Source organism: Daphnia magna, linkage group LG2 (assembly GCF_020631705.1).
Source record: "Daphnia magna isolate NIES linkage group LG2, ASM2063170v1.1, whole genome shotgun sequence".
NCBI lineage: Eukaryota > Metazoa > Arthropoda > Branchiopoda > Diplostraca > Daphniidae > Daphnia > Daphnia magna.
The window spans coordinates 18,885,340-18,908,779 of NC_059183.1; the positions used below are offsets into that span (position 1 = coordinate 18,885,340).

At 42.0% G+C, this 23,440-nt stretch overlaps 6 protein-coding genes across 12 annotated transcripts; 3 read left to right on the forward strand and 3 right to left on the reverse strand.

Moving 5' to 3' along the window:
* The first annotated feature begins 645 nt into the window (after positions 1-645).
* Positions 646-2,844, forward strand: LOC116916449. Its single transcript, XM_032921704.2, has 4 exons — positions 646-1,106; positions 1,176-1,339; positions 1,398-1,558; positions 1,620-2,844. The coding sequence occupies exons 1-4, from the start codon at positions 953-955 to the stop codon at positions 2,689-2,691; spliced, it is 1,551 nt and encodes a 516-aa protein (XP_032777595.2). The 5' UTR covers positions 646-952; the 3' UTR covers positions 2,692-2,844.
* A 401-nt stretch (positions 2,845-3,245) lies between these two features.
* LOC116916445 (kinesin-like protein unc-104) lies at positions 3,246-12,624 on the reverse strand. Of its 7 annotated transcripts, none has more exons than XM_045168783.1 (19): positions 12,517-12,624; positions 10,807-10,982; positions 10,460-10,542; positions 10,206-10,284; positions 9,955-10,121; positions 9,695-9,873; positions 9,353-9,608; positions 9,261-9,263; positions 8,866-9,163; positions 8,733-8,783; positions 8,398-8,538; positions 8,190-8,323; positions 7,331-8,105; positions 6,012-7,264; positions 5,390-5,929; positions 4,845-5,317; positions 4,218-4,769; positions 4,057-4,158; positions 3,246-3,966 (listed from the first exon to the last, which is right to left on the reverse strand). In XM_045168783.1, the coding sequence occupies exons 2-19, from the start codon at positions 10,904-10,906 to the stop codon at positions 3,885-3,887; spliced, it is 5,268 nt and encodes a 1,755-aa protein (XP_045024718.1). In that variant the 5' UTR covers positions 10,907-10,982; positions 12,517-12,624; the 3' UTR covers positions 3,246-3,884. The 7 variants fall into 7 exon arrangements, with proteins under 7 accessions (XP_045024718.1, XP_045024719.1, XP_032777583.1 ...); XM_045168784.1 differs by lacking the exon at positions 12,517-12,624 and adding an exon at positions 12,062-12,127; XM_032921692.2 differs by lacking the exon at positions 12,517-12,624 and adding an exon at positions 11,662-11,864.
* Positions 12,207-17,022, forward strand: LOC116916446 (alpha-mannosidase 2C1). The gene is made up of 19 exons (XM_032921700.2): positions 12,207-12,431; positions 12,496-12,629; positions 12,729-12,833; positions 12,913-13,028; positions 13,094-13,125; positions 13,199-13,409; positions 13,474-13,675; positions 14,038-14,165; positions 14,229-14,358; positions 14,421-14,523; positions 14,577-14,622; positions 14,681-14,816; positions 14,882-15,019; positions 15,075-15,516; positions 15,580-16,016; positions 16,114-16,161; positions 16,228-16,447; positions 16,514-16,748; positions 16,806-17,022. The coding sequence occupies exons 1-19, from the start codon at positions 12,311-12,313 to the stop codon at positions 16,963-16,965; spliced, it is 3,144 nt and encodes a 1,047-aa protein (XP_032777591.2). The 5' UTR covers positions 12,207-12,310; the 3' UTR covers positions 16,966-17,022.
* LOC116916453 (beta-1,3-galactosyltransferase 6) lies at positions 17,016-18,224 on the reverse strand. The gene has a single exon (XM_032921708.2). The coding sequence runs from the start codon at positions 18,074-18,076 to the stop codon at positions 17,057-17,059; it is 1,020 nt and encodes a 339-aa protein (XP_032777599.1). The 5' UTR covers positions 18,077-18,224; the 3' UTR covers positions 17,016-17,056.
* Positions 18,225-18,240: 16 nt separating this feature from the next.
* On the forward strand, positions 18,241-21,396 carry LOC116916451 (ATP-dependent RNA helicase WM6). The gene is made up of 10 exons (XM_032921706.2): positions 18,241-18,385; positions 18,609-18,833; positions 19,060-19,280; positions 19,335-19,518; positions 19,592-19,710; positions 20,494-20,625; positions 20,688-20,834; positions 20,886-21,023; positions 21,080-21,197; positions 21,257-21,396. The coding sequence occupies exons 2-10, from the start codon at positions 18,629-18,631 to the stop codon at positions 21,268-21,270; spliced, it is 1,278 nt and encodes a 425-aa protein (XP_032777597.1). The 5' UTR covers positions 18,241-18,385; positions 18,609-18,628; the 3' UTR covers positions 21,271-21,396.
* Positions 21,397-21,674: 278 nt separating this feature from the next.
* LOC116916454 (deoxynucleotidyltransferase terminal-interacting protein 2) lies at positions 21,675-22,799 on the reverse strand. Its single transcript, XM_032921709.2, is given in 5 exon segments — positions 21,675-21,811; positions 21,867-21,976; positions 22,038-22,364; positions 22,367-22,451; positions 22,524-22,799. Coding segments are annotated over 5 exon segments (756 nt in total). The 5' UTR covers positions 22,679-22,799; the 3' UTR covers positions 21,675-21,732.
* Between the last annotated feature and the right edge of the window lie 641 nt (positions 22,800-23,440).

Below are 23,440 nucleotides of genomic sequence, written 5' to 3' on the forward strand. Positions count from 1 at the left end.
AATGTTCATGAAACGGAAAGCACATCAACCGCCCAGCACCGTTACTCTGGATAACTTAATGTGAAAAATAAAAAAAGTTCAGAATTGGCGTTTAGTGATTTCAGGTTATAATTGTTTAAGTTGAGAATCATTCATCACGCTATGCAACACGGCAACGCTTGAAAGCTTTCGGGACGTGCGGATTTATTCCGTTTCTGGTGAAATGGCTTGGAACTTGAGGAATATATTCCCAGGACAACAATGTAGATTTGGGTCCCTTTAGATGCTGATAATTCAGCTATTTGTATACAAGCAAGCATATTGCCCATGGGTCCTATGTATAAATTCATGCTACCAACTGACATGGTTTATATAGCACGATAAATGTTTACCATGACAATGGCGGGCATGGTGCGTGAGCTCCATCACATTTAACTTTTAACGAAAGACGAAGGTTTTACACCGACTTGAGCAATACTCATCGCTCCTTCTTGTTTGTTTTTTTTTCAAGTAAAAATTTAATTCAATGAGATTAAACAGCCCTAGTACATGTTTACAAAGTACAAGTTGCAATGATTAGCCTAATTTAAAAAAAAGCAATAATAACTCGCTCTTTGAGATCGATATCAGTCGATTACGTGATTGATTCAAGTCACAACAGGTCCCAATGTGGACTGACGCTATTCTCGTTGCGTCATAAGAGGGGACCGTAGCGAAGACGAAGCAAAATAAGCTCCACGACTGCTGTGAATGCAGCTGTGTTTACATCATATCTGTGTACGAGTGTACCGTAACTGTACGTCTAAGATTTGCTTGGTATCTTTGTTGCCGAACCATTGTTGTTTCCTGTGTCATACGTCTGCTAACCGGCGATTTCACTGGTTGAATTGTCTACAGCAGCTGGGTGCCTTAAAGTTGAAGTTGAAGTTGGTTGAATTGTCTGAAGACATTTGCTTAACACGAACAGCTCGCCATGCCGCGAGCAAAAAGAAATGTCAAAACATTATTGGAAACTTGTCTACAAAACGTGACACGCAACATAGAGGAGTGGTGCAAGCATTACGTCGAGACCTACGGCAAAGAAAAGAAACTGTACCTCTATGTCATTGGTCCATTTGATCCATTGCGTGAGTCACCAAGTACATGGTAAAACCAATTTACCCTGTAAGCCTAAAAATTCTCTGTTCTTTGGCCAGCCTCTAGACTATTGGTTCGGATAATTGACATTCTAAGAGATGAGAAGCGATTAAAGAAGCATCACTTGGAGCTCTTAATTACTCAACAACTCAATGCCTTGGATCTTTCCAAGGAGGGAGATGAAATTGCTTGTCATCTCCGTCTTGCATCAATCAGATGCCCAGTAAGTAATGTATTTGATTCTGAGTTATTCTGTAATGAACAATGTTTTTCTCTTGCAGCAACTGAAAACTTTAAAATTAAATGGCTGTCAGAAAATCTCCAAACAAGTTTACCAGAATTTCCTCCCTACTTTCGAAAATTTACAAGTATTAGACATTTCAAACACTAGTTCAGGTGACAGTTGCTTGTATGTCCTTGGGGCTTACTGCAAAGACTTGAGGTAAACTGTTGCTTCAATTACTATTAATAATGTGAAAACATATCCATTTTTGTTTGTTTAGAGAATTGGATGTGACCAGTTGTCCAGTGACAGATGCTGGTATTAAAGGACTGTGTCTCAGCATTGACGATCTTGGAAAGGAAGATAAAAGACTGGGACAATGTAAATTAATTCACAAATTGATGGTCAGCTACACCAAAGTTACTCAAAAGGGCATCATAATTGCTCTTGAAAACCTACCTATTTTAAAGGTCTTTGAATGTTGTTCTTCTGTCCAAGCTTTGGCAGAAATGCACCTAGCACCGTACGAAGACAACATCCCAGACATAAAAAAATATTCGCTGATTGACTTACATTGCACAAACGAATCTTTCTGTACACCATATAAGAGTGGTAGTCTGGGACTAGCTTCGTTACTCTGCTCGTCTGTCATGAAAGTGCGGATTGTGACGCAAGAAGGATTGACTGACATTGATTTACTTGGACTTCTCTCACTGGAAAATATGCGTGAATTCAGCCTCGGAGGAGGTGAAGAGTGTGAAATAACGTTTGACGGTGGTGTGGCGCCCATTCTGGAAGCATTCGGAAACTCTCTAACCTCCCTGACATTGGCGGAACTTCCCTGCGTCAACATTCGAGCCATCACCGAGTATTGCCCTAACCTTCGCTTTCTGTTCCTGGTGATGAATCATTCGTATACGATGGCCTGGCCAGAAGAAGAGCGGAGGCCATTCAGCCCGAAACCGATCAAAACAGAGCCAATATTGATGAAACTCGAGTCATTGCATCTTGTCTGCGTTTCTCATCTTCGGTCAACGTCTGTTATTCCGTCCGAAAGCCTTCCTTCTCTTTTATCATCACCGCAACTTGTGCATCTTTATGTTAAAGACTGCGTTACGCTCACTGACGAGGTTCTCAAAAAGGCAGCCAATCATTTCCAAAACATGGAGCATTTGGAATTAGAGCAATGCAATTCGATAACAAAATTAGGAGTTGATTCAGTCATGAACGACAGCAATCCTCTCAGAGTGATCAAACTATGGGAATGTCGATCTCTGTCGCGTCAAAATGTTTGCGATTGGAACAAAAAAGCTAATAAGAAGAAATGGCAAGTATCGATTGAATGGAGCTAAAAGCTCCGGTGTCGCTTTGCCATCTGTTTAAAATATCGTTTATCTTTTTTTCGTTAACGATGAGCTAAATTTTATAACAAATTGAAATTTATAGTCCCACGCCCCATTATTCCCATGCAAACAGATATAGCCTAATAAACTTACAATCTAGGATCTCCATTGCCAAATTAATATGGAAAAACTCGTTTTTAAGGTACCAAACGATTAAATGGTTATTCCTTTGATATTAATCATTTGATCTAACCTTATCAGTACGAATAATTTTTCTAGGATGCATATCCTCACGTCGTTCTCCCATCTTGTCTGTCGGTTTTATAAGTTTCCCCATTCCATTTAAGCAAAAATTGGATTGTATATGATGAAAGTAATTCCTATTTGTCTTGTCAAAACTTTAAATCTATAGATTTCTTGACTTTCATAGAGATTGCCTTTTGCTATGTGCTATATTGATGGATCAGTGTCGTAGTTAATTAATAATGTCCTCCCAAAATCTCTGGTCGACTTCTCCTTTTCTTTCAATTGTTCCACGGGCTGTGAAAATGAAGAGGAATCGATTGGACACCACTTGACTATTTATTTTGGTCTCTTTTTAATTTTTAGATTTAGGCAAACCACCAGCAGCAGCACGGACGCGGTGAACGATGAGATGAAAGCGTCGAGCACAAAAGTGCACATTACAATAATTGCAGTATTATTAGTATTATTTTAGAATAGTGGATCCTATCCGAGGAGCTGAAGAACCAAGAAGAAAATGTAAACAAAGCAAGAAAAGCGCAAAATAGCTGTGAAAACATTGACTCAATCTTAGTGATGGCGAATTGGAACCAAAAAAAAGACAAGGAAAGCTGCTTGCTGGTTGCTGTAGCTGTACATAATAATAAGTTAATAACGAGAAAGTGAAGGAGGGCTGGATTTAGAAATCAAGCAATTCACACTTATTTTAAACAGGACCAAAAGGCGAACGCCAGCGAGATCATTGATGGAAATAAACACAGATCGACGACCAACCCACACACACATACGTACGGTAGCAAATGCCGTTATTTTCTTTCCCCTCTTGAAGCTAATCATCTCTCTTGTTGCAGTATATAGGAAGCCTTATTACGTCTCGTCTCATGGCATTCAACAAGCCATTGTCTATGAAATTTCAGGCTGAAAGACTGAAACAGGAGACTATTGGCGGATCGGACCTATTAATTGGCTGCTAATGGTAAAGTGGACGCTACTAGTTTATTCGGAGGTGCGACTCCAGGTTGGCAGCGTGCCAATCGAGATCTGTAATCAATATCAACACACATAAAGAAAAAAATAGAGAGAAGAATTAGTTTAGTGGCAAATGTCATTAATAGTGGTAGCCAAAGTCACCTAATTTGGCCCGCCAACAACGGGTTCATGGCGTACAACCAATCGTAAAGCTCCTTATCCGACGGTGTTTGCATTAGATACTGGCGGTGCTTGGTGATGACGCTACAATGGACAGAAATGAGCGCTAAATGAGATAAAAGACAACAAATGCGGAATCATACCTGAAAACATTGACCATTCCAACATCTTCTTGATCTTCCGAATATTCAACAATAGCAGTACTCAGATTGATGACACCGCGCTCGATGCAATCCTTCTCATCCTTGTAAAGAAGGACATAGGGCCGACGGACAACCACCCAACGTCGAACCCAGCCCAAGGCTCCTTTTTCCAACACGCTGAGTAGACCTCGTCGAGACACTACTGGACTGACGCGCACCTCTTCAATATCAGCCACGAAACAATTGTTGTTGCTGGCGGATGACGCTTGCGGATCCACTGTGTAAGAAGCGTTGGGAATAAAGGCCCGACTCTCTTGGCCTGGTGAAGGGATGTAGAGTACGGGACCGTTACCGGACGGCGTCTCAGGCGATAGCGGGTTGCTGTTGTTGGCCATTATATTATTACTTCCATCTAGTGGAGTAAGCGAGAGCAAGGAAGGATCCTTCCGAATGCGTTTCCCTTGGATTAAGTTGATGTATTTGGTGGATATCTCTCGCTCGCGATCCGTCATCTGCCACGGCTGATAAGGATCAATACCATCCGGTCTGTTCCTGAAATCAGAAAAAAAGGGGAAAAAAAAAACAATGACTCGACTCACTTACACATCGACGGACGGACGGACTTACCCAGCAAGAGGAACAGAGGGAGGCGATGGAGGAGCAGACGGTGATTTTATGACTTCGGTTGTGTGCGCTTTGGCCATCATATTGCACATTTCCTTTTCAGATTTGGTAATATCTTGGCCAACAGATCGCAATAATTTGCTGGAAGCCGCAGCATTTGTCTTTCCATCTAAACCAAGTCGTTCACGCAAAAGAAGCCAATAACGGGTCCGACCAACTGCCTCCAAGCGCGACAACTTTTCCAGCTCCCATTGGTGGTCAAAGATGAGCGAGTCACCTCGGGGACGCCATCCATCCAAATTCTCTTCGCCGCGTACGTAGCAGGCGCTAGTGTCCATGACGCGTCTTTGTCTTCTCTGGATACCAGGACTGCCTGCTCCATTGCCGTTGCCGTGGCCGGACACGCGTCTCATCAGGACTTCGTAGATACCCGACATCCGAGTCGACTCAGAGTGCCGATTTCCCCGGAAGAATTGCTTCAATATCGAACGAATCGGAAGCATTGCTTGAACGGAAAGTTTTATCTACTAATACATTGTCATGATTACCTTTATGGTACGGGTTCCTGTGCGGGCATCACGACCCAGAATGGTGACGCAAAGGTCCTTGGTGATGACGGACAGCTGTTCGCAATTATCCAACTGGACATAGGCCGACATGGTCAAGTAAATGTGCTCGCCGGAAGGCGTGACTCGGTTGAGCAGCACCGAGTTGTGCAACGACGAGTCCCAAGCGGCTTCAAACCGATAGAAGTGGCGCGTGTCACCTGGAAATTCGAGAACTTCGCCAGGGAAGAGGCCCAGAGAGACCACCGACATGTCATTCTCGTAAATTTCATCGACGTTGTCGCATTCGGCTCCCGTGCGAATTCTTCCCACAACCAGTTCCCGAACATCGTTCCAGTTCAGCTCTTCGGTGACCTCGTGGACGAGGGTAATGCGGATACGACGTTGTAGACCTTGGCGGAGAATAAATTCGCTGCGGCACGGCAGATCCGGATTACGTTCCACCATCACCGGAAGGTATTCGCCACTGGAAGCCAATTCCAAAATTTCCACCCACACCAAGAGATCGTGTTTGGCATCCACCTTGGAATAACGTCAATAAAAGGCTTGCCATTATTTGAACTATGTGAAACGTTTTTTTTTATTTATTCATAAATTCCCTTACCTGACATGTAGGACTTGGGGGAAGCAAACCAAACTTGGTGGATCGCAAAGGCTGACTGACGGGCAACAGAGGCGGAAGCATCCGTTTTGGAGGCAGACGACTGCCGCTCGATTGGAGGCCAACTGAATTGACGGCCCTGTCGCGAGAAAGCGACTGTTGCAGATGACCGTAGACCTCCAGGACGAGAGGTTGGCTGCGAAGGTAATCGACAAATGTTTTTGTCACTTTGACGGTGATGTTCTGGACGTGGTAGAAACTGAGAGGAGCGCCATTGCCCCGGTTGGCGGAATTGTTGCGGATCGGTTCGGTCGAAAAGGCCTCGTCTTGATGGTGGACAAAGTGAAATTGACAGAAAATGTCGCTGTACTCCGTGGGAATGTTGACGGCGTGCAAAATGGTAATGCGGAATGTAAAATCTCGCCCGACAGACAAATGCCCGGCCAAGACCGACTCGACATCCTTTCCAACGTCATTTTCGCCAGAGTTGAGTTGCTCGTCCTGACTGGAAGATTCTAATCCGCTGGAATCCTCGCCGCGGCCGTGCCCCTCGACGACTCGACGGCATTCCTCCTCTTCGCCTTCAGCCTCTTTGGTTTGTTGGTCATCCAAGTAGTGCGAAAAAGTTTGACTCTTTTCTCTGTTTCTCTCGGCGAAAGAAATCCTAGCCGACTGTTTGACTCCGCTTGAATAGTCGCCATTCTCGTCGTCGAGCACAGCCTGGACGGCTACCCGAAGATATCCCCTCACGTCGCCTTTCTCGTTAACGATGGGCACGTTGTGAACCAACGGAACAGGATAGAGCAAGCTGCCCAGCAAGACAAAGGCTCGTCCAACTAGCCGGAACCAGGGAAAACGGTCGTAGAAGGGATCATTTCCGCTGATGGTCGAGTTGTCGACCGACTGGTTTTGACTCGCTGGAGCCGATCCGGGAGATTGGCTTGGCGATTTTTCCGCTTCATTACGACACATTTCGCGCATCAGCTCCAATCTCTGACGCAGTTTTGTAAGACTCCAATAGTGAACGGCTCCGTTTTGGTTGTCTTGCACTTCAACGGCGACGATAGTGCGTCGGCCAGATTCCTGAGACCAAGGGTCGCAGATCCTGTGAGAAGAAGGAGTGGACGAAGGCGACGAAGCCACCACGTGGTGTTGATCTTGTAGTTCTCTGGGCAACGGCGAATAGGCCGTATCGGTTAACAATATGAACTGAAACGTCACTCTCTTCCTCAACTCTACCGAAATTGCATTAGCCTCTGCAACGAAAAGAAAGGAATGGATCAAGCGCTGGCCACTGGATGCAACAATACAAGCCCAATTACCTTTCAGGAAAACGGCGTTGCCCCACAGATCATCCCGCAGGGAAGTGAACTGATGAAACTTCCATTTGTGATACCCCCAAGCGGCCATTTGATACTGACGGTCTGTCCAGCAACATTCAGCTTCAAACAGCGGATTGACAAAGATGGCATCATCGATGGCGTCGTCTGACGTGCAAGTGCTGTACAACGACATGGTCATAGTTTGTTCTTCGACTTTGCGCTGAAGGGCATCAATCTGAGCCTCGTAATTTTTCCGTTGTTCAGCGAAAAGCTGATCGGCTTCTTCTTTTTCTTTGCGATGGAGTTCCTCTAGGACCATCAGCCGTTGCTCCATTTCCAGTTTCAAATCGATTCCTTGTTTTTCTAGCAGTTCAATTTGGGCGAAATTCCAATCGACATTCTCCAGGAGAACAGGCGTTTCGGCGGGCGATCTACTGGCTGACTTTGCCGATGCCTCTCGAGGCTGACCTGGATGATTGAACCGGAAGACGTGATGCTTTCCCAAGATGACACGATTGCCCGTTCGTAGCAGAACTGGCTCAGTGATGACCCGGCCGTTCACGTAGCACAGGGCGTCTGGAGCCGGCGCCATTAAAACCAATCCTTCGCGATTTTCAAAGATGCAATGCTCGCTCAGGATGTGTGGGCCGCACAGTTGGATATCTTGCGGAATGCTGGCATCCGTCGACCCGACTCTTGTAATTCCATCTTTGATGTAGTAGAGGAGGCATTCGGACATGAAAGGATCCTCGTTCAAGTTGACTAAATGCGGCGTCTATTATTGGATGTACAAGGCAAAGAGAAACGTTAGTTACACGTCACTTCTGTTCCAAAAGACCCACATGCGATGCGAGTATACCTTTTTGGGTGAGAAAACGCCCACAGTGTCTCCATCTTCCTTGACAGCCACACCCATTTCGGCAAAAACAGCTTCACGCTGTAATCGAATCATTTCCGTCCGCTTCAATTTGTCTTCCCACGTCTCGTTCAATTCTACTCACATCGGGCAAGTTGATCCAATTCAAGTAAACTAAGATACACGTCTGTCTTATAAATAAGAAATTCACCGGCAATCAGCTTCTCGTTTTCTTGAAGCTGGTCGACAGCATCTTCGGCTCGTGACGGAACCGACGCCAGTCTAGGACGTTGTGGTTCGCCTACCGAAGCTGTTCCAGTTTGCCCTTGTCCACCATTCTCCGCTCGATTCTCTTGGATTGCGGAGAAACAAAAGACAATGTGATGGCATTCAGTGAGAAGAGCGTTCATCAAAATGAACCCCAATAAACACAAACAATCCCAGAAACGATTGAAAGCCCCCGAAAGAAGAATGCAACTTATTCGTTTGTAAGCAAAACCGTGCCAAAATGAGTTGCCATCAAATGTGGAGTCATCAGCAACTTACGGTCCTTATTTTCCCTGGTGTCGAGCACCCGTATGATTTGTCCGTCGGGACCTATTTTCCACGATTTTACCTCGTCATCATTGGGAAACATTTTTTTGGTTTGTTTCAATTAACATTATCTTTGAGGATTTACCTTCTTCAACGTCGATGCCTTCAACCCGCAAAAGCTCCCGAAGTCGAGAGATTTCCTCTTTCAGTTCTCGGATGAGTTTAGCGTTTGCATCTTCGTTAACCACTGCCTTACAAACGATCTGCTTTGCTCGATCGGCGTACCTGAGCGTAGAAAGCGTCTCTTCGTAATTGATATCCGCTGGAGAGATGGCAGCTATCATGGCGGTCTTTGAATTGCCCCCGAGATTCTCCCGAAGAAGCCAGGTTAAAACTGAATCACGATATGGAATGTGATCGCCTTTTTTCTTCTTTTTCATGGCCTGATTAATTTTTTTTTTTTTTAAGAATTTGTTAGTCTTGTTTCGTTTAATTAACGAACGAAAATTTCAAGCGGGATTTAAGTTTTTTTTTTTTTACCGTCTAGTTTCCATTTAAAGAAGGAAGCAAAAAAGTGAATATAAAAAATTTTAAACGACGATTATTAACTCGGAAAACTAAACATAGCTTACAATTTCTGCTAGAGCTGAGATGACTTTGCCGAGAGTAGTGAGACTTTTGTTGATATTGGCTCCTTCTTTTAAGCGTGTGCCTTTTGCGCCGGTAGCGTCGGCTCTTTCCGAACCGGCCAAATCCACCAAAGATATTTTGCTGACTTTCTCCGTCGACAGACTTGTTGTTTGATCGAAACGCCGCTGCGTGAAAATCAGCGTGAAAACGGCATGGGATCGACTAGAGGTTTCGTTCATGTTCGTGGCTGCCACTGTCCTGTTGGTAACATTATTCAAACATCATTAAGGAGAAGAGGAGAATACTTTTCCCAAAGACAAATGATGACGGGATTAGTCTTTGACCTGGCTTTGTTGCCTTCATCGATAAGCTCGTTGATGTCGTCGAAACAAGTCACAGCCAACTTGGAGAGATCCTCGACGTACGGTCCCAAGAGAGGGTGTTCACGGACGCGCAAGTTGTTTTTATTTTTGGGATTGAGCAAGTCACGAACGCGTTCGCAATAAATCTCCATATAACTAACCTGCAAGGATAGAATCGGAAGCCTTTAAAGTGAATACGTTTGCAACTTTGTAATTTGAGACAATGTACGAAGAGTGCGGACCTCGACCGAGTACTGTATATCTTCGTTAGTGTCGCTATTGATTCGGCCAAAAAGGTCCATGCATAATTGTGGGATGATTCCTTCTTGGCCTTCTTCCTGCTTGCCCATCATTGTAAACGACTTTCCGGCTCCCGTTTGGCCGTAGGCAAAGATGCAAACATTGTAACCTAAGAAGTTAAATGATTCAATTGATGCACGAGAAGCTTCTGAAACGCGATATCGGTCTACATCCATTCGGGACATGACATTACCTTCGAAGGCGTGATCAAGCATCTCCTCGCCAATGTCTTTGTAGACATTGATCTGCGGTGCAAAGTTGGAATCTTGAGGCTAAAAATAGCAAGAGAAAAAAAAATTAACAATAGAAAATCGATCGAAAATGTTGAAGACATAGTCTTTCCCTCTGCTCGACATTTGCCACCGTCACATCAGGTGGGTCGTACGAGGAGGTAACGAACACTTAGCAATAACTGCCTTGAACTGAAACAGTAGAGACATAACTCACGTCATGCGACCAATAAGAGTAATCAAAGTTGAAGCTTTTGGAAGCCTCCTTGGATCCAGCTGGAACCTTCGGGTTGGTAATGACTGTGACAGAATCATAAACAGTTATGATGACAATATAACAGAGACTTATTAAAGGGCACGACGATGTTCATCCAATTACAAGAAAGCCAAGCAGAAAGAAAGGCGCGTGGGTGGAGAAATACGTCACTTGCTGCCTTTCTTTCTGCAAAGCTTATGTTTTGGCCAAGTAGAGCATGTGTTCTTGGCAACAAGTTTTGCGGTTTTAATGAAAACTAAGCTTATCGATAAATTTTCCTAAGCAACCAACATGGCATTATTGCTTACTTGTGGTGTTGTCGACCATCTCGATAATGCATTTCGAATCACGGTTGATTTCCCGGCTATTGAATGGCCGCACACGAACGGCCACTTTAACGGACGACATGTTGGCTTGATTAACGGCTGCAATCAAAGAAGAAACAATCACAGTCCAGGGCTCGACGCAAGTTCCAGCAGCGACCCTGTCAATCAAGCAAGACGGTAATACAATTAATACAGTGATATTCGCACAAAAGCTTTAAAAAAATCCACTTTTTTCTTTTTGTTCTCTATCTTTAAATGGAGGAGAGCCGCTGCCTAGGGAATCAAAACTCACGCCCCTCCGTCTTCTCTTTTACTATTCGATCGACTTAACAATAGGCAACGCCGGAATGTCGTTTCGTGACAATACGAGACGCAATTCAGTCGCGCATAATAAAGGCTACTTCATTTTTCCTCTCGAAAGAACTGCTCTCCATGCGACCCGCTCGTCTTGCAAGGCAACTTAACATTTACAAAAAAAGGTCTATGTTTTATACCTAATGTGTACAAAATAGCCGAATTCTCAATTTCTATCAATTCCATCGTGAGAGGCGTTTCGATCGTGTTCGTGTAAAGTCATAAAAATGAATGATATTATAAAGGCAAATGATGGTGGGAGCTTACCGGGCTTGGAGATAAAAGTGTGACGTTTAGCTAGTCAGAGAGCTCAAAACATTGATCCATGACACAAAGGATCGATTCTTGCTATAGTCCTTACTTTCTTTTTTAATTCGCACGTAAAATAATCAAGAAGATGGTCTCAAAAAATAAAATAAAACTAAAAAAGATCTGAAAAACTCTGGCTGCCGCTTCAACAACAACGATGATGAAACAACTTACTGCGGGCTGAGACCAATACTGACGGTACCACGACTGTATTCAACTCGGAAAAACCGTTCGTCACCGAAGAGCTGCTCTGTGACTCGGCGATATCGATCGTATGCGCCGACCTGCGCCGTCTGTCCCTCCCCGGCCTTCTTCTTTTGGGAAAATAAATAAATAATAATAACTATAAAAAAAGACCCCATTGAGAGTTCTCGCTGGCGGACTGGCGGCTCTCTAAACGGGTAGACAGCTTTCCGCTCGGCAGGTTTGTTTTACCCTCAATTCAATCCTAAGCAACCTCGTTTCTCCTTTCGAATGTCACATATGCCGTAACATGACGTGGAAAGTGACTAATTCTTTACCCTGGATAATACTAGAACTATGTATGATCGATAAAGGATGGCAAAAGCACAACCTCACACAGAAGCAACTATTGCATCACTTGAACTAGCTTAAGACTACACGTTCCACACTTCGTTACCGCGAATCCTGTAACTTACTAACTAAATTTGGCGTACTTAGATAGAAGTTCGGGGTTGCCGAAACCGTTAGTATTCGATTGTTTACTACCGATACGAAAGGAATGGCCGCCAGAGACCAGCTGAGAGCTTGACGGCTGTGTCATACAAACTATTTACAGGACAAACAAACTGCATTGTAAGAAATGGCCAGCCTACATAAAAATCGACGGACAACGCTTGAACGGATTGAGAAATTTGTCTCTAGAGTTTACTTCACGGACGTCAATTTATATGGTCGTATTTATCCACAGCAAGACAATGTCGGTACGAGAAAAGACTTACATTACTTCGGTTACTACTCTTATGATTCCCCTTTAAAAAACTGCAGATATATTTCATTGGCCCTTACCTCAGAATAAACACTGGAAGACAATTTCCTTTGATGAAGTTGTCAAACAAACATTTACCCCTGTCTGTCTTGGTAGCTGTTTTGGTCCTACATTTGCTACTCACTGGTTTAAGGTGTTGCCATTCTTTCAAAACAATTCTTTTGAAAATTTTGCAAATTTATTAATATCATTTCACCTCTCAACCAAAAAAAACTTTGTTAATATTGTAAAGGTTGTTGTAAAGATTCCTGAATCTTGGTCTGGCAAGGAAATTCATCTCCGATGGAATTCCAGCTCAGAGGCACTACTGTTCAATACTCTTGGAGACCCCCTTCAGGTATAAATCACACCTGCACTTGGTTCTGTCACTGATATATTTTTAAAATCTGTATTATTATTACCCATCCATAATTCAGGGTTTTACTGGGAGTCCTGATCATCAGAAACGAGAAGAATTCATCATCTCAAAATCATGGGAAAGGAAAGAGACAGAACAGGAATTGGTTTATTACATCGAAATGGCTTGTAATAGGTATTTGATTTCTACTAGTAGAACAAGTGAATTGGTAAACATAACTTTGCAAAAATATTAATAAGCATGTTTGGAGCTGGCAAAGGAGGGATGATTGGTAATTAAAATGTTGTAATTGAGAAAAGACATTTCCAACGCACGTAACATTGTGTATTGGTCTTCTGTTGCAGACGCTCCTGATCTCGACAAAAAATATGCGTTAGAAATGGCTAACATTGCTGTATGCGATACGGTTGCATATCGTCTTCTGATAGATCTCGAACTGTTGTTTGAAATGGCCAAAGAACTGACAGATGTAGATGGGAAGGGAGACAGTCGTGGCTATCAAGCTTTGTACGCCGGCAATCAAATTGTAAACGCCATCCAAGCCGATGATTGGAAGTAAGTTATGATATTTCAGATAGATTTTAATACTTAAGAATTAACGTTGCGTGAATTCGTTCAGTGAAGCTCAACGCATCTCTAATGATTTCTTCAAGCACCGGAATGGCCAACGTGCACATGTTATAGATGCAATGGGTCATTGTCACATCGATACTGCATGGCTGTGGCCATACGATGAAACGATCCGCAAGTGCGCTCGGAGTTGTGCATCAGTGATAGCACTCATGAAAGACTATCCAGAAATGACGTTTGTTTGCTCGCAAGTACGCTAACGACATCGATATGTGAACAGGCCTTGCTTAAAAAAAAAAAAAAACAAAAAACAAACAAACAAACAAACAAACAAACAAACAAACACGGATTCACCTTAAAGCATGGAGGAGAGCTCCCGATACTCTTGGTTTTCTTAACTTAAGAGGAATAGTAGCAAAAAAACACTTGGTGTAATGATAGAAAGTTAAGGAATATTCCGACAGCGCTTTTAAGTAAAATCACTTTTCAAGCTAGGCCTGGCCATATACATAATTATATCCATAAATTTACATTTGCTTCCAGCTATTAATGTCGTAAAATAGAAAAAATTTTCATTTTTTAATGGTGGCCATGTTGCGGCTTTTGAATTTAGGCTCAACAGTTCAGTTGGGTGAAACAGCACTATCCTTCACTGTATAAGGAGATTAAACATTTCATCGATCTGGGGCGATTTATTCCAGTTGGTGGAACATGGGTGGAAATGGATGGCAACATACCAAGGTCCATTTTTACTTATTCATAGCGAAATGGCCAAGTTAACATCATCCATTCCCTCCAATGTAGCGGCGAATCATTTATTCGGCAATTTTTGTATGGGCAACGATTCTTTATTAAAGAATTTGGTATGCGATCGCAAGAATTTTGGCTACCAGACACCTTCGGTTATTCAGCACAGACTCCGCAAATTCTGAGGGTATTACAATTGTCATAATGCCAAGATTCGTGTTGTGTATTAATTATCGAACCCATTCGTAGCATGTTGGAATTTCGAGATTCTTGACGCAGAAGCTGAGCTGGAGCCTGGTGAATAGATTCCCGCATCACAATTTCTTGTGGGAAGGACTTGACGGGAGCACAGGTGAGAATTCTTTCTTTCAAAGATTCGTTCTTCGTAATCACGCATTTTTCCAGTTCTAGTCCATTTTCCACCGGCTGATTCGTACGAGGCCAGCTGCAAGTAAGGCTATTGATTAATCAATCGCCGTTTTAGACTCTAAGCCGTATTAATTTTGTAGGGTGAGTGAAGCATTGAAAACAGAACGAAACTTGTTGGATAAAGGGCGTGTGACGAAATCTATCATGCTTTACGGCTATGGAGATGGCGGTGGAGGACCTCACAAACCGATGCTGGATCGCATGGAACGATTAAAAGTATGCTTACGTAATACTTTTTTCTAAAGATGCACACTAGGAAACATTTCGGATTTCACGTCAAGGATGTTGATGGCGTGCCCAAACTAATGAATTCTACACCTAATAAATTCTTTGAGAATTTGGAAGCTGAAAGCTCGCAGCTTTGTCGTTGGGTTGGGGAACTTTATTTAGAGCTTCACAACGGCACGTACACATCTCAAGTAAAGAAAAGTCTTAAATCTTGAAAATACCAGATTTTATTAGGATCTATTGCAGGCCGATATGAAGAAATTCAACCGTTGCTGTGAATATAAATTGCGGGATGCTGAACTTCTGCTGGCTGTTTCATTGGCTTTGGATCGGATTCCGCTTGTGGATGTGGTCGGCTTGCGAACCAACATAGATGAAGCTTGGCGACTTCTGCTAGTGAATCAATTTCATGACGTATTACCGGGATCATCTATAGAATTAGTGCATACCGAAGCCAAGCAATGGTTCCGAAAATGCCTCCGGCTAGCAGAAGAAGTTGCTGAACGCTGCATTGCTTATCTTCAAGGCAAAGCCAACCAACAATTAACTACTCCTTCGTTCATAAACACTCTGCCGTGGTCAAGAAACGCTATAATCTACGAGGAAGAGAAACCGGTTCGAGCCGTCAACGTCCAGCCTATGAGCTGGTGTGTTGAAGAACTCGGGGGTGTTACACCTGTTGTTATAGGTATCTTCTTCATAATTTAAGTTTTTTAAATGTTAGCTAAAGTTTGAAACATTTGCGTAACAGATAAAACAGGGGGAATCTATAAGATAGCCAATCAGTGGTTTTCAGTGGAAATTGATTCGTGTGGCCGTATTATATCCATGATCCATCATGCTAGTGGCAACCAGGTCATTCCCGCCGAATCCTTTGGGAATCAACTTGTTCTTTTTGACGATATCCCTCTTTATTGGGATGCATGGGATTGCATGGACTATCATATAGAAACTAGAAATGTGGTGAATCGTCCTTCGTCCACCGAAGAGGAAGTTCACGTGGAATTGCAAACTCCTCTTAAGGTGACTCTAAAGTGGAGCCAGAGTGTGGGCAAGCAGAGTCGCGTTCATCAGAAGATCCATATCACCGCAGTAGATTGTTTCGTTCAATTCGAAACTCGTGTTGAGTGGTCAGAAAACAGGAAGTTTTTAAAAGTCGAGTTCCCTGTTGAAGTCCACGCTAACCAGGTAAAGCATTTCACCGGAAATAGCATAGAAATATTAAGATTAACTAATTGTATCCCGCAATTAACCATTTGAAACGGGAAAAAATGTATATATTCAGGCATCATTTGACACCCAATTTGGCTTCTTGAGTCGGCCTAATCATAAGGTATACAATTTATTATATGCTGTTTACCTAATTATACTACGAGAGATTACCGTATTTCCTCTCTAGAACACTTCGTGGGATTCAGCAAAGTTTGAGGTTTGCGGGCATAAATGGGCAGACCTATCGGAACCGGCGTGGGGAGTAGCTGTTTTGAACGACTCAAAGTACGGATGGAGTGTCCATGGGAAAACAATCACGATGTCCTTGCTACGGTCACCTAAAGCTCCAGACGCTAATTGTGACATGCACGAACACTTCTTCCGCTATGCGTTAATGCCGCATCATGGTATTCATATTTTTCTTCAGAACTTTCATTCATGTTACTAGCTAAATATAAACTATGTCGCCACAGGCCTGAAGTCGAGATTCGACGTAATCAAAGAATCTTATAACTTTAACTGTGAGATGATTTCAACCAAAAGTGTAAACGACATTAGCGTTTCTGGTTCGTGGTTCACTGTGGATTCGTCTTCCATCGTTCTTGAAACGGTGAAACCCTGCGAACCGATGCTCAATAGTGAGGACGCTCCAGTAAAAAAAATCTTACTTCGCCTTTTTGAATCATGTGGTGACCGGACGCAAGCCAGGTTTGATAAATTCTTGTAAATTAATTACTCAGTTTTAACCTGTCTCTTACACCGAAGAATTGAAACAAATCTTCCATTATTGGATTATACATTATGCAATGGCTTGGAAGAACCAATCGGACCCACTTCATCATTAGCAGCGTCTGCAGAAGGAAAGAAGTTCTTCACTGCCTCATTCACGCCATTCCAAGTAAAAAGTTTTTTACTTTCGTTCTGAAAATATAATTCGTTATAACATGGTGAAATTAAAAATAAAAAGGGTGATGGTACTTTATTGGACATTGTATTTTTACAATTTATTCAAATGACTAGGGTAGTTCAGGGTCAAAATTCTTGCAACATTTAGAGGGAAGTACAGTCCAATTGTAATTGTAGGAATATCTGACGCGTAACTCAGACTGACACAATTTACCCGTCTTTACTAGATTGGCGTGTTTTTCTCGCATTTGATTGGCACTTTGTTTGTGTGTAATGAGATACTTGTTGTAACATCCTCGTGATTTAAATTCGGTGTCAAATCGGACATCGTGAACTCGGTGGATTTTAAGCGGTGAGAGCCAGACTCCTACTGAAACGTCTTCGCTTTTATACTGTTGAAGGAACGGTGCGTTCTTTGCAATGAATTCCACCAAGTCCGACGATAAGATGTAGCCGCCCCCTAACGCGTAAGGAAGATAAGTGTCGCACAGGAACCAATCATTTTCTTTCCATTTGCCTTTCTGAAAGACATTACTTCCACCCTTGAAGAATCCCCAGTAAAGATGCTTTTGAGGTTGTTTATGCAATTGTTCAATGAGAGGAGACATTCTTACAAATGAATCATCATCACACTTAAGCAGAAAACTGAAATTATGGTTCGAGTGGAGCCACTGAAATCCAACCAAGATTTTGCCAGTTAAGCTACTATATGATTCATTTATGGATTCAAGAATAACCATATCATGATAAGAAGAATTTTCCTCAAGCACATTTTGTAGGACATCTTGTGCCAATCCTTTGGAACCCACAACAAAGAAATGCTTCACATCCTTGTGAGTGTTGGAAAGCCATGTATCTCGAACTGCTTTTCGAGTGGCTGATTTAGTTGGATCACTCATGATCAGTACAATCAAGTAAAACTGCTTCTGAGGCGAATCGTCGGATTTTTGGCTCGAAAGTTCACTGGGCACAGATAAGTATTCCGCATTTTTGGATTTCGAATACACGACAACTGCTAGTACCAAAAGGGGTAAGACAAATAGACAACCAAAGCAAAACACATTTTTTACAATACGATTTTTGCTTTGTCGCCAAGCTCTAGCCATAATGATAGAGATTCGAAAACGCATGCACTTGTACGTATTCGCTACAGTTTAACAACAGTCATGGTATTTTGGATATTGGTAAATCAATAACAAAACCTGACACAACAAAAAATTATTCTGTTTACTGTTTACCGTGTAGACTTTTACCCCAGAACTGCTGAACTGACAACGCTGAAAGGATCCATTTTAATTTTTTTTTTCTTTTTAAATAAGAACCGTTGGCATCGTCGCCAAAGATCCAAGCTTTACCCAACCTCTTCAATTTCACCACAACGCCACGACTTACTTGTCAATTTTATTCGTATTCGTCACTTCGGCATCGGCATTAAGTTGGTAAGTTATCAGTCGGCATCGCTTACTTAAGCAAAAATTATGTGTAATAAACATTGAAATTTTATTCATACATATATTTACTACTGATGTGATGTTAAAGAAACCATTCATAATTCCGTGGTTTGCGTAAAAAATAGATGAAAAATAGTAGTAGGGATGCTGTCCAAAACTCCTACACACACATAACCATTTTACTAAAGCAAGCTGAATTTTGGGTTTTCAGATATATTACGCTCTTGAATCATGGCTGATAATGAAGATCTTTTGGATTACGAAGATGAAGAGGCGACGGAACAAGTTGCCGTTGAAGGAACTGGTGATGCCCCGGCAAAGAAAGAAGTTAAAGGCACATATGTATCCATTCACAGCTCTGGTTTTCGAGATTTTTTGCTCAAGCCAGAAATTTTGAGGGCTATTGTTGACTGTGGTTTTGAACATCCTTCTGAAGGTATTTTTATCAGCCTTTATACCAAAAATTCTAGCTATTATTGTTAATACCTTAACCTGGGGCAAATTTCAGTACCACGTATAGTTGTGGTCTTGAGCTGAACTCCAGGAACAAAAATCTTGCAACATGTTTTATATTGCTTCATAATATTTTATGCGCAAGCATTATTTTTGCAAAACATTCTAGACTGACATTCAAATGGTACTATTTTTATTTTCTATTTCAGTTCAGCATGAGTGTATTCCACAAGCTGTTTTGGGGATGGATGTTTTGTGCCAAGCTAAATCTGGTATGGGTAAGACAGCTGTTTTCGTATTGGCCACACTCCAGCAACTGGAAATGGTTGAAAATCAGGTTTCGGTTCTTGTTTTGTGCCATACACGAGAGCTAGCTTTCCAGATCTCGAAGGAATATGAACGTTTCTCTAAGTATATGACTACCATCAAGGTAAGACTGTTCTGAAGCAAGTATATGTCCTTGTATTTACTGAAGTTTATTTAGGTTGGTGTATTCTTTGGTGGTTTAAATATTGCCAAAGATGAGCAAACTTTGAAATCAAATTGCCCCCATATTGTGGTGGGAACCCCTGGTCGCATCCTGGCTTTGGTTCGTTCGAAGAAACTTAACCTCCGCACGCTGAAGCATTTCGTTCTTGATGAGTGTGACAAAATGCTTGAAGCTCTAGGTAAGCAGCTTGTCTCTTTTAATGTTACATTTTGTTTAACATACTTTAAATAAGTGTTCATTGGTTTTCCCAGACATGCGTCGAGATGTGCAGGAGATTTTCCGCAATACACCTCATGAAAAGCAAGTTATGATGTTCAGCGCCACGCTGAGTAAGGAGATCCGCCCTGTCTGCAAGAAATTTATGCAAGATGTAATTAGCCCTTTCTCAACTTGGCCTTTTTCGAATGGAAACGATGGATCGAGCTCTTCCTGCACAATCATCTGTGGTCGTTTGCTTGGAGTCTATCTGGAGCAAATCGTCCCTTTAATTTGCTCTAGAAAAAAACTTTCGCGGGGAAGGTCCGGGGGATAATATTGTCTTGCGTCAAGTCGGGGAATTGCAAGTGTCGTCAACACGGCGACGACATCCTTATACACAGTAGATCACATTCTCGAGCGGATGAACCTCCAATCACAACAAACCGCGCTGTACACCTCCGTATCCAATCTATGGGGACACAGCAATACGACCATCAGAAATCAAAGCATCACCAACGTTTTTGTTGAAGGGTGGTTGGGTGGGAAGGGAAAAAGTCTCGGAGTTTATCGACTAATGCGGCGATCGAGTGTTACAACCTCTGAATCGTGAGCTACGAGAGGAACGACGATTTCCCACTGCTGCGGGATTGTTGGCTATCTGCACCATGTACGCTCAGCAACTGCCGACAGTCTTGGAGTTTAGTGTCAAGCGGTCCGGCTCGCAGCTCGATTCGAAGGCTCGTCCATCTTGAATGAATCCTTCACCCTTTACCGACAAATCTTTCGATGACGTGTCTGGTGTCTTATTTCAATCCCTTCAATATTCCGACTCCTGCTTCAAGTCATTTCTTTTTTTAAATTTTATTTTGTTTTTTATCTTTGGCAATTCCACATTCTTCAAGCAACCTTGCATGTAGCGTTTCTTGTGTTTAACAAAATTTGATCTTGGATATAGCCAATGGAAGTATACGTTGACGACGAGTCCAAACTCACTCTTCACGGTCTCCAGCAGCACTATGTCAAACTTAAGGATAACGAGAAGAACCGCAAACTATTTGAGCTTCTCGACGTACTTGAATTTAATCAGGTGTGTAAATGAAATGGACGTATAAAAGCGATTCATATCTTAATTTGTTATCCTTCAATTAGGTTGTTATATTCGTCAAATCCATTCAGCGTTGCATGGCTCTTTGTCAGTTGCTAGGCGAACAAAACTTCCCTGCGATTGCCATTCATCGTAGCATGACGCAAGAGGAGCGTCTGTCTCGTTACCAACAGTTCAAAGACTTCAAAAAGGTATTTCTTTAATATATTAAATTAAATACAAGTCTAACGATTTGTTTGCAGCGTATCCTTGTGGCAACGGATTTATTTGGCCGTGGAATGGACATCGAACGTGTCAATATTGTCTTTAACTACGATATGCCTGAGAATTCAGACTCGTACCTGCATCGTGTAGCTCGCGCTGGTCGTTTCGGGACTAAGGTAAGAAACTTTTTACACATTTTTGCACGGCTAATTAAAATTCAATTTGTATATAGGGTTTGGGTATCACATTTGTTAGCGACGAAAACGACGCCAAAGTTTTGAATGACGTTCAAGAACGCTTCGACGTTAGCATCACGCCGTTGCCAGATGAGATTGATTTATCGTCCTACAGTAAGTTTTTGCCCATGTTTTCTATTGCTGGAAATACTTAACAACATTTATTTCTACAGTCGAGGGACGCTAGATGAACCGGATGGAGACTTGCGAGCAAGTTGTTTTTTCTTGTGACGATTCCAATGTTTTTATTTGTCCTACCCCGATTGGAAACTTTTTTTAGCCCGAAATAATACAAATCAACGATGAAAATCGATGTATGATTAATACTTGTAATTAATTCTCAATTCATCAATAAATATTTTCAATTAGATAAATTTAAACATGTATTATCATAGGTTTGTATTTGGAATTATTAAAAGTAAATTTGATTAGAGCGGATTAATTTATTTAATAAAAAATTTGACCATCTTCCCCGAATATATAAAGGAAAGTGAAAAGTCCGATATCCAAATTGGTTCTTTTCATCGTACAATGAATACAATACCAATGTATGGAAATTAGTTGTAGTCAGCATTTAGAAAAAAAACACGCTTTCGATAAGTCATACGTGTACTTGTATAAGCAACATTCTCTTGAAGATAACCTTAAATCATTTACGTCTTTTTATCTTCTGCGGGCGAATTCCTGGTTTGGATTGTATAATTTCAGCATACTTGCGTTTGTTGTACCTAACAAGACATTAAAATTCAAGATCACAAAACACATTGGTCAAAAAACTTTTACCTCTGAAAATCAGCATCCGCCATCAACTCATCGACAAGATTCTTTTTCCGATCCTTCTTCGGTACTCTGTCGTGATAAAAGTCGGCATGGCTATCAACCACAGTTCCAACCTGTTCAATTCCATTATTAATGAAACATCCAAACACAGTGATAACATCTATAGCCAAAAACCTGGAAATATTTAGGGACAACTTTCAAATCATTTTTCTTATAAAATTGCTTCGGATTTAAGATGGATCTCATTTGAATGACTTCCAGATCTCTAAGCTTTTCTTCAGTCATTTCTGTTGCAGGAAGATTAAACCATTTACCACCTTTGGTTTTGTCAGCCTCTTTTCTTCTTTCTGTTTTCCTTTGTCGTATGTTTGCACTATACTGAGGAACACAATCCAGCTTTTCAAACCCAGGTTTTATCAGAGATTTTTCCATCAGCTTGTCTGCATTATTAACTGGTGAATTCCCTGCCATACTGTGGTTGTTTGAGACAACAGATTCCTCATTTCCTTTTTTTTTTTATGAGGATTGACATCAATATACACACCAATGTCTTTCATCCCAGTTTCAATCTGACTTGCTAGTCCAATCCTAAAAATGCAAAAGTTTAATTATGTTAGAACCACAGTGGTAGATAACGAAGATTTTTACGACTTTTTTTACCTCTGCTTCCAGTTTCTATTTCGTTTCGGAGTTTCATTAGAATTTACCGATTTCGAAGTCAGAGGAAGCTCTTCGTCAGTTTCCAGGTCTTCTTTGTCGATTGTGATGTTAATTGGGAGCCGAGCAATAGACTTTATAGAATTATTTAATGCCATGCTTGGTTCGCAATATACATCTGTGGTGCCTATCTTCCTCTTGTGTGAGTTGACGCCAGGAAACTGCAGACGAAAAAACAGAACCTTTCCAACATTGACAATCTTCAGTAAACGATTTGGTACTAGCAGAGTAATAGAATACTGGTGTAGCCACGCTTATGGCGGGCCCTCCCATAGCCTTTTTGGCCTGAAAGTCTTTCTGTCCCATAACGAAAGCGCCACAGCGGCTGTGTTGTGAACTTGTGATGTATTACGTTTTCGCTATGTTTTCGCTCATTTTCGTCGTCTGTACTTCAGAAAGTAAACAAAAAGTGGCTTAATTAATTAGTGTGAAAAAATGTATGTATAAACATATGGGTTGTTATAACAATAACAACCCTTAAAACTCAATTCATAGGTGGCAGTTACGGTTATGGGACACTTAAATCGATATCTTGCCTCATTTTCTCACAATCGATACGCGAAATTGGCAACAACTTTTGGGAAAAAATCCGAGAGGGGGAGTTAACATGGCCGTGGCTACACCAGTATTCTATTACTCTGGTACTAGTGCGAGATAGGGCTCGGCCCCGGTTCTCAAAAACCTGGGTTACCCGCGGATCGTCGCCAAAAAAAGTCGCCCATGGGCGATCCGGGTAGCCTATTTGCCAAAATGGGTAGACTGGGTGGATTTGATGGGCAAACTGGGTATACCCACCGCCATCTTGGAAAAGGGCGGCTTGCAAAGCGCCAAGTTAAATTAAAAGGGAGATAAGCAAAAAA

Bases quoted from the DNA above. Each gene is read 5' to 3' on its own strand.
- LOC116916449 (XM_032921704.2), top strand. From the start codon at position 953: ATGCCGCGAGCAAAAAGAAATGTCAAAACATTATTGGAAACTTGTCTA. The intron at 1,107-1,175 runs GTGAGTCACCAA...TTCTTTGGCCAG, and splicing joins TGGTCCATTTGATCCATTGC to CCTCTAGACTATTGGTTCGG. The intron at 1,340-1,397 runs GTAAGTAATGTA...TTTCTCTTGCAG, and splicing joins TTGCATCAATCAGATGCCCA to CAACTGAAAACTTTAAAATT.
- LOC116916445 (XM_032921692.2), bottom strand. From the start codon at position 11,849: ATGGGGTCTTTTTTTATAGTTATTATTATTTATTTATTTTCCCAAAAG. The intron at 10,285-10,459 runs GTGAGTTATGTC...TGCTATTTTTAG, and splicing joins ACTCTTATTGGTCGCATGAC to CCTCAAGATTCCAACTTTGC. The intron at 5,318-5,389 runs GTAATCATGACA...TCGATATTGAAG, and splicing joins CAGGAACCCGTACCATAAAG to CAATTCTTCCGGGGAAATCG.
- LOC116916446 (XM_032921700.2), top strand. From the start codon at position 12,311: ATGGCCAGCCTACATAAAAATCGACGGACAACGCTTGAACGGATTGAG. The intron at 14,817-14,881 runs GTATGCTTACGT...TTTCACGTCAAG, and splicing joins ATCGCATGGAACGATTAAAA to GATGTTGATGGCGTGCCCAA. The intron at 15,517-15,579 runs GTATCTTCTTCA...TTTGCGTAACAG, and splicing joins TGTTACACCTGTTGTTATAG to ATAAAACAGGGGGAATCTAT.
- LOC116916453 (XM_032921708.2), bottom strand. From the start codon at position 18,076: ATGCGTTTTCGAATCTCTATCATTATGGCTAGAGCTTGGCGACAAAGC.
- LOC116916451 (XM_032921706.2), top strand. From the start codon at position 18,629: ATGGCTGATAATGAAGATCTTTTGGATTACGAAGATGAAGAGGCGACG. The intron at 18,834-19,059 runs GTATTTTTATCA...TTTCTATTTCAG, and splicing joins TTTTGAACATCCTTCTGAAG to TTCAGCATGAGTGTATTCCA. The intron at 19,519-19,591 runs GTAAGCAGCTTG...TGGTTTTCCCAG, and splicing joins CAAAATGCTTGAAGCTCTAG to ACATGCGTCGAGATGTGCAG.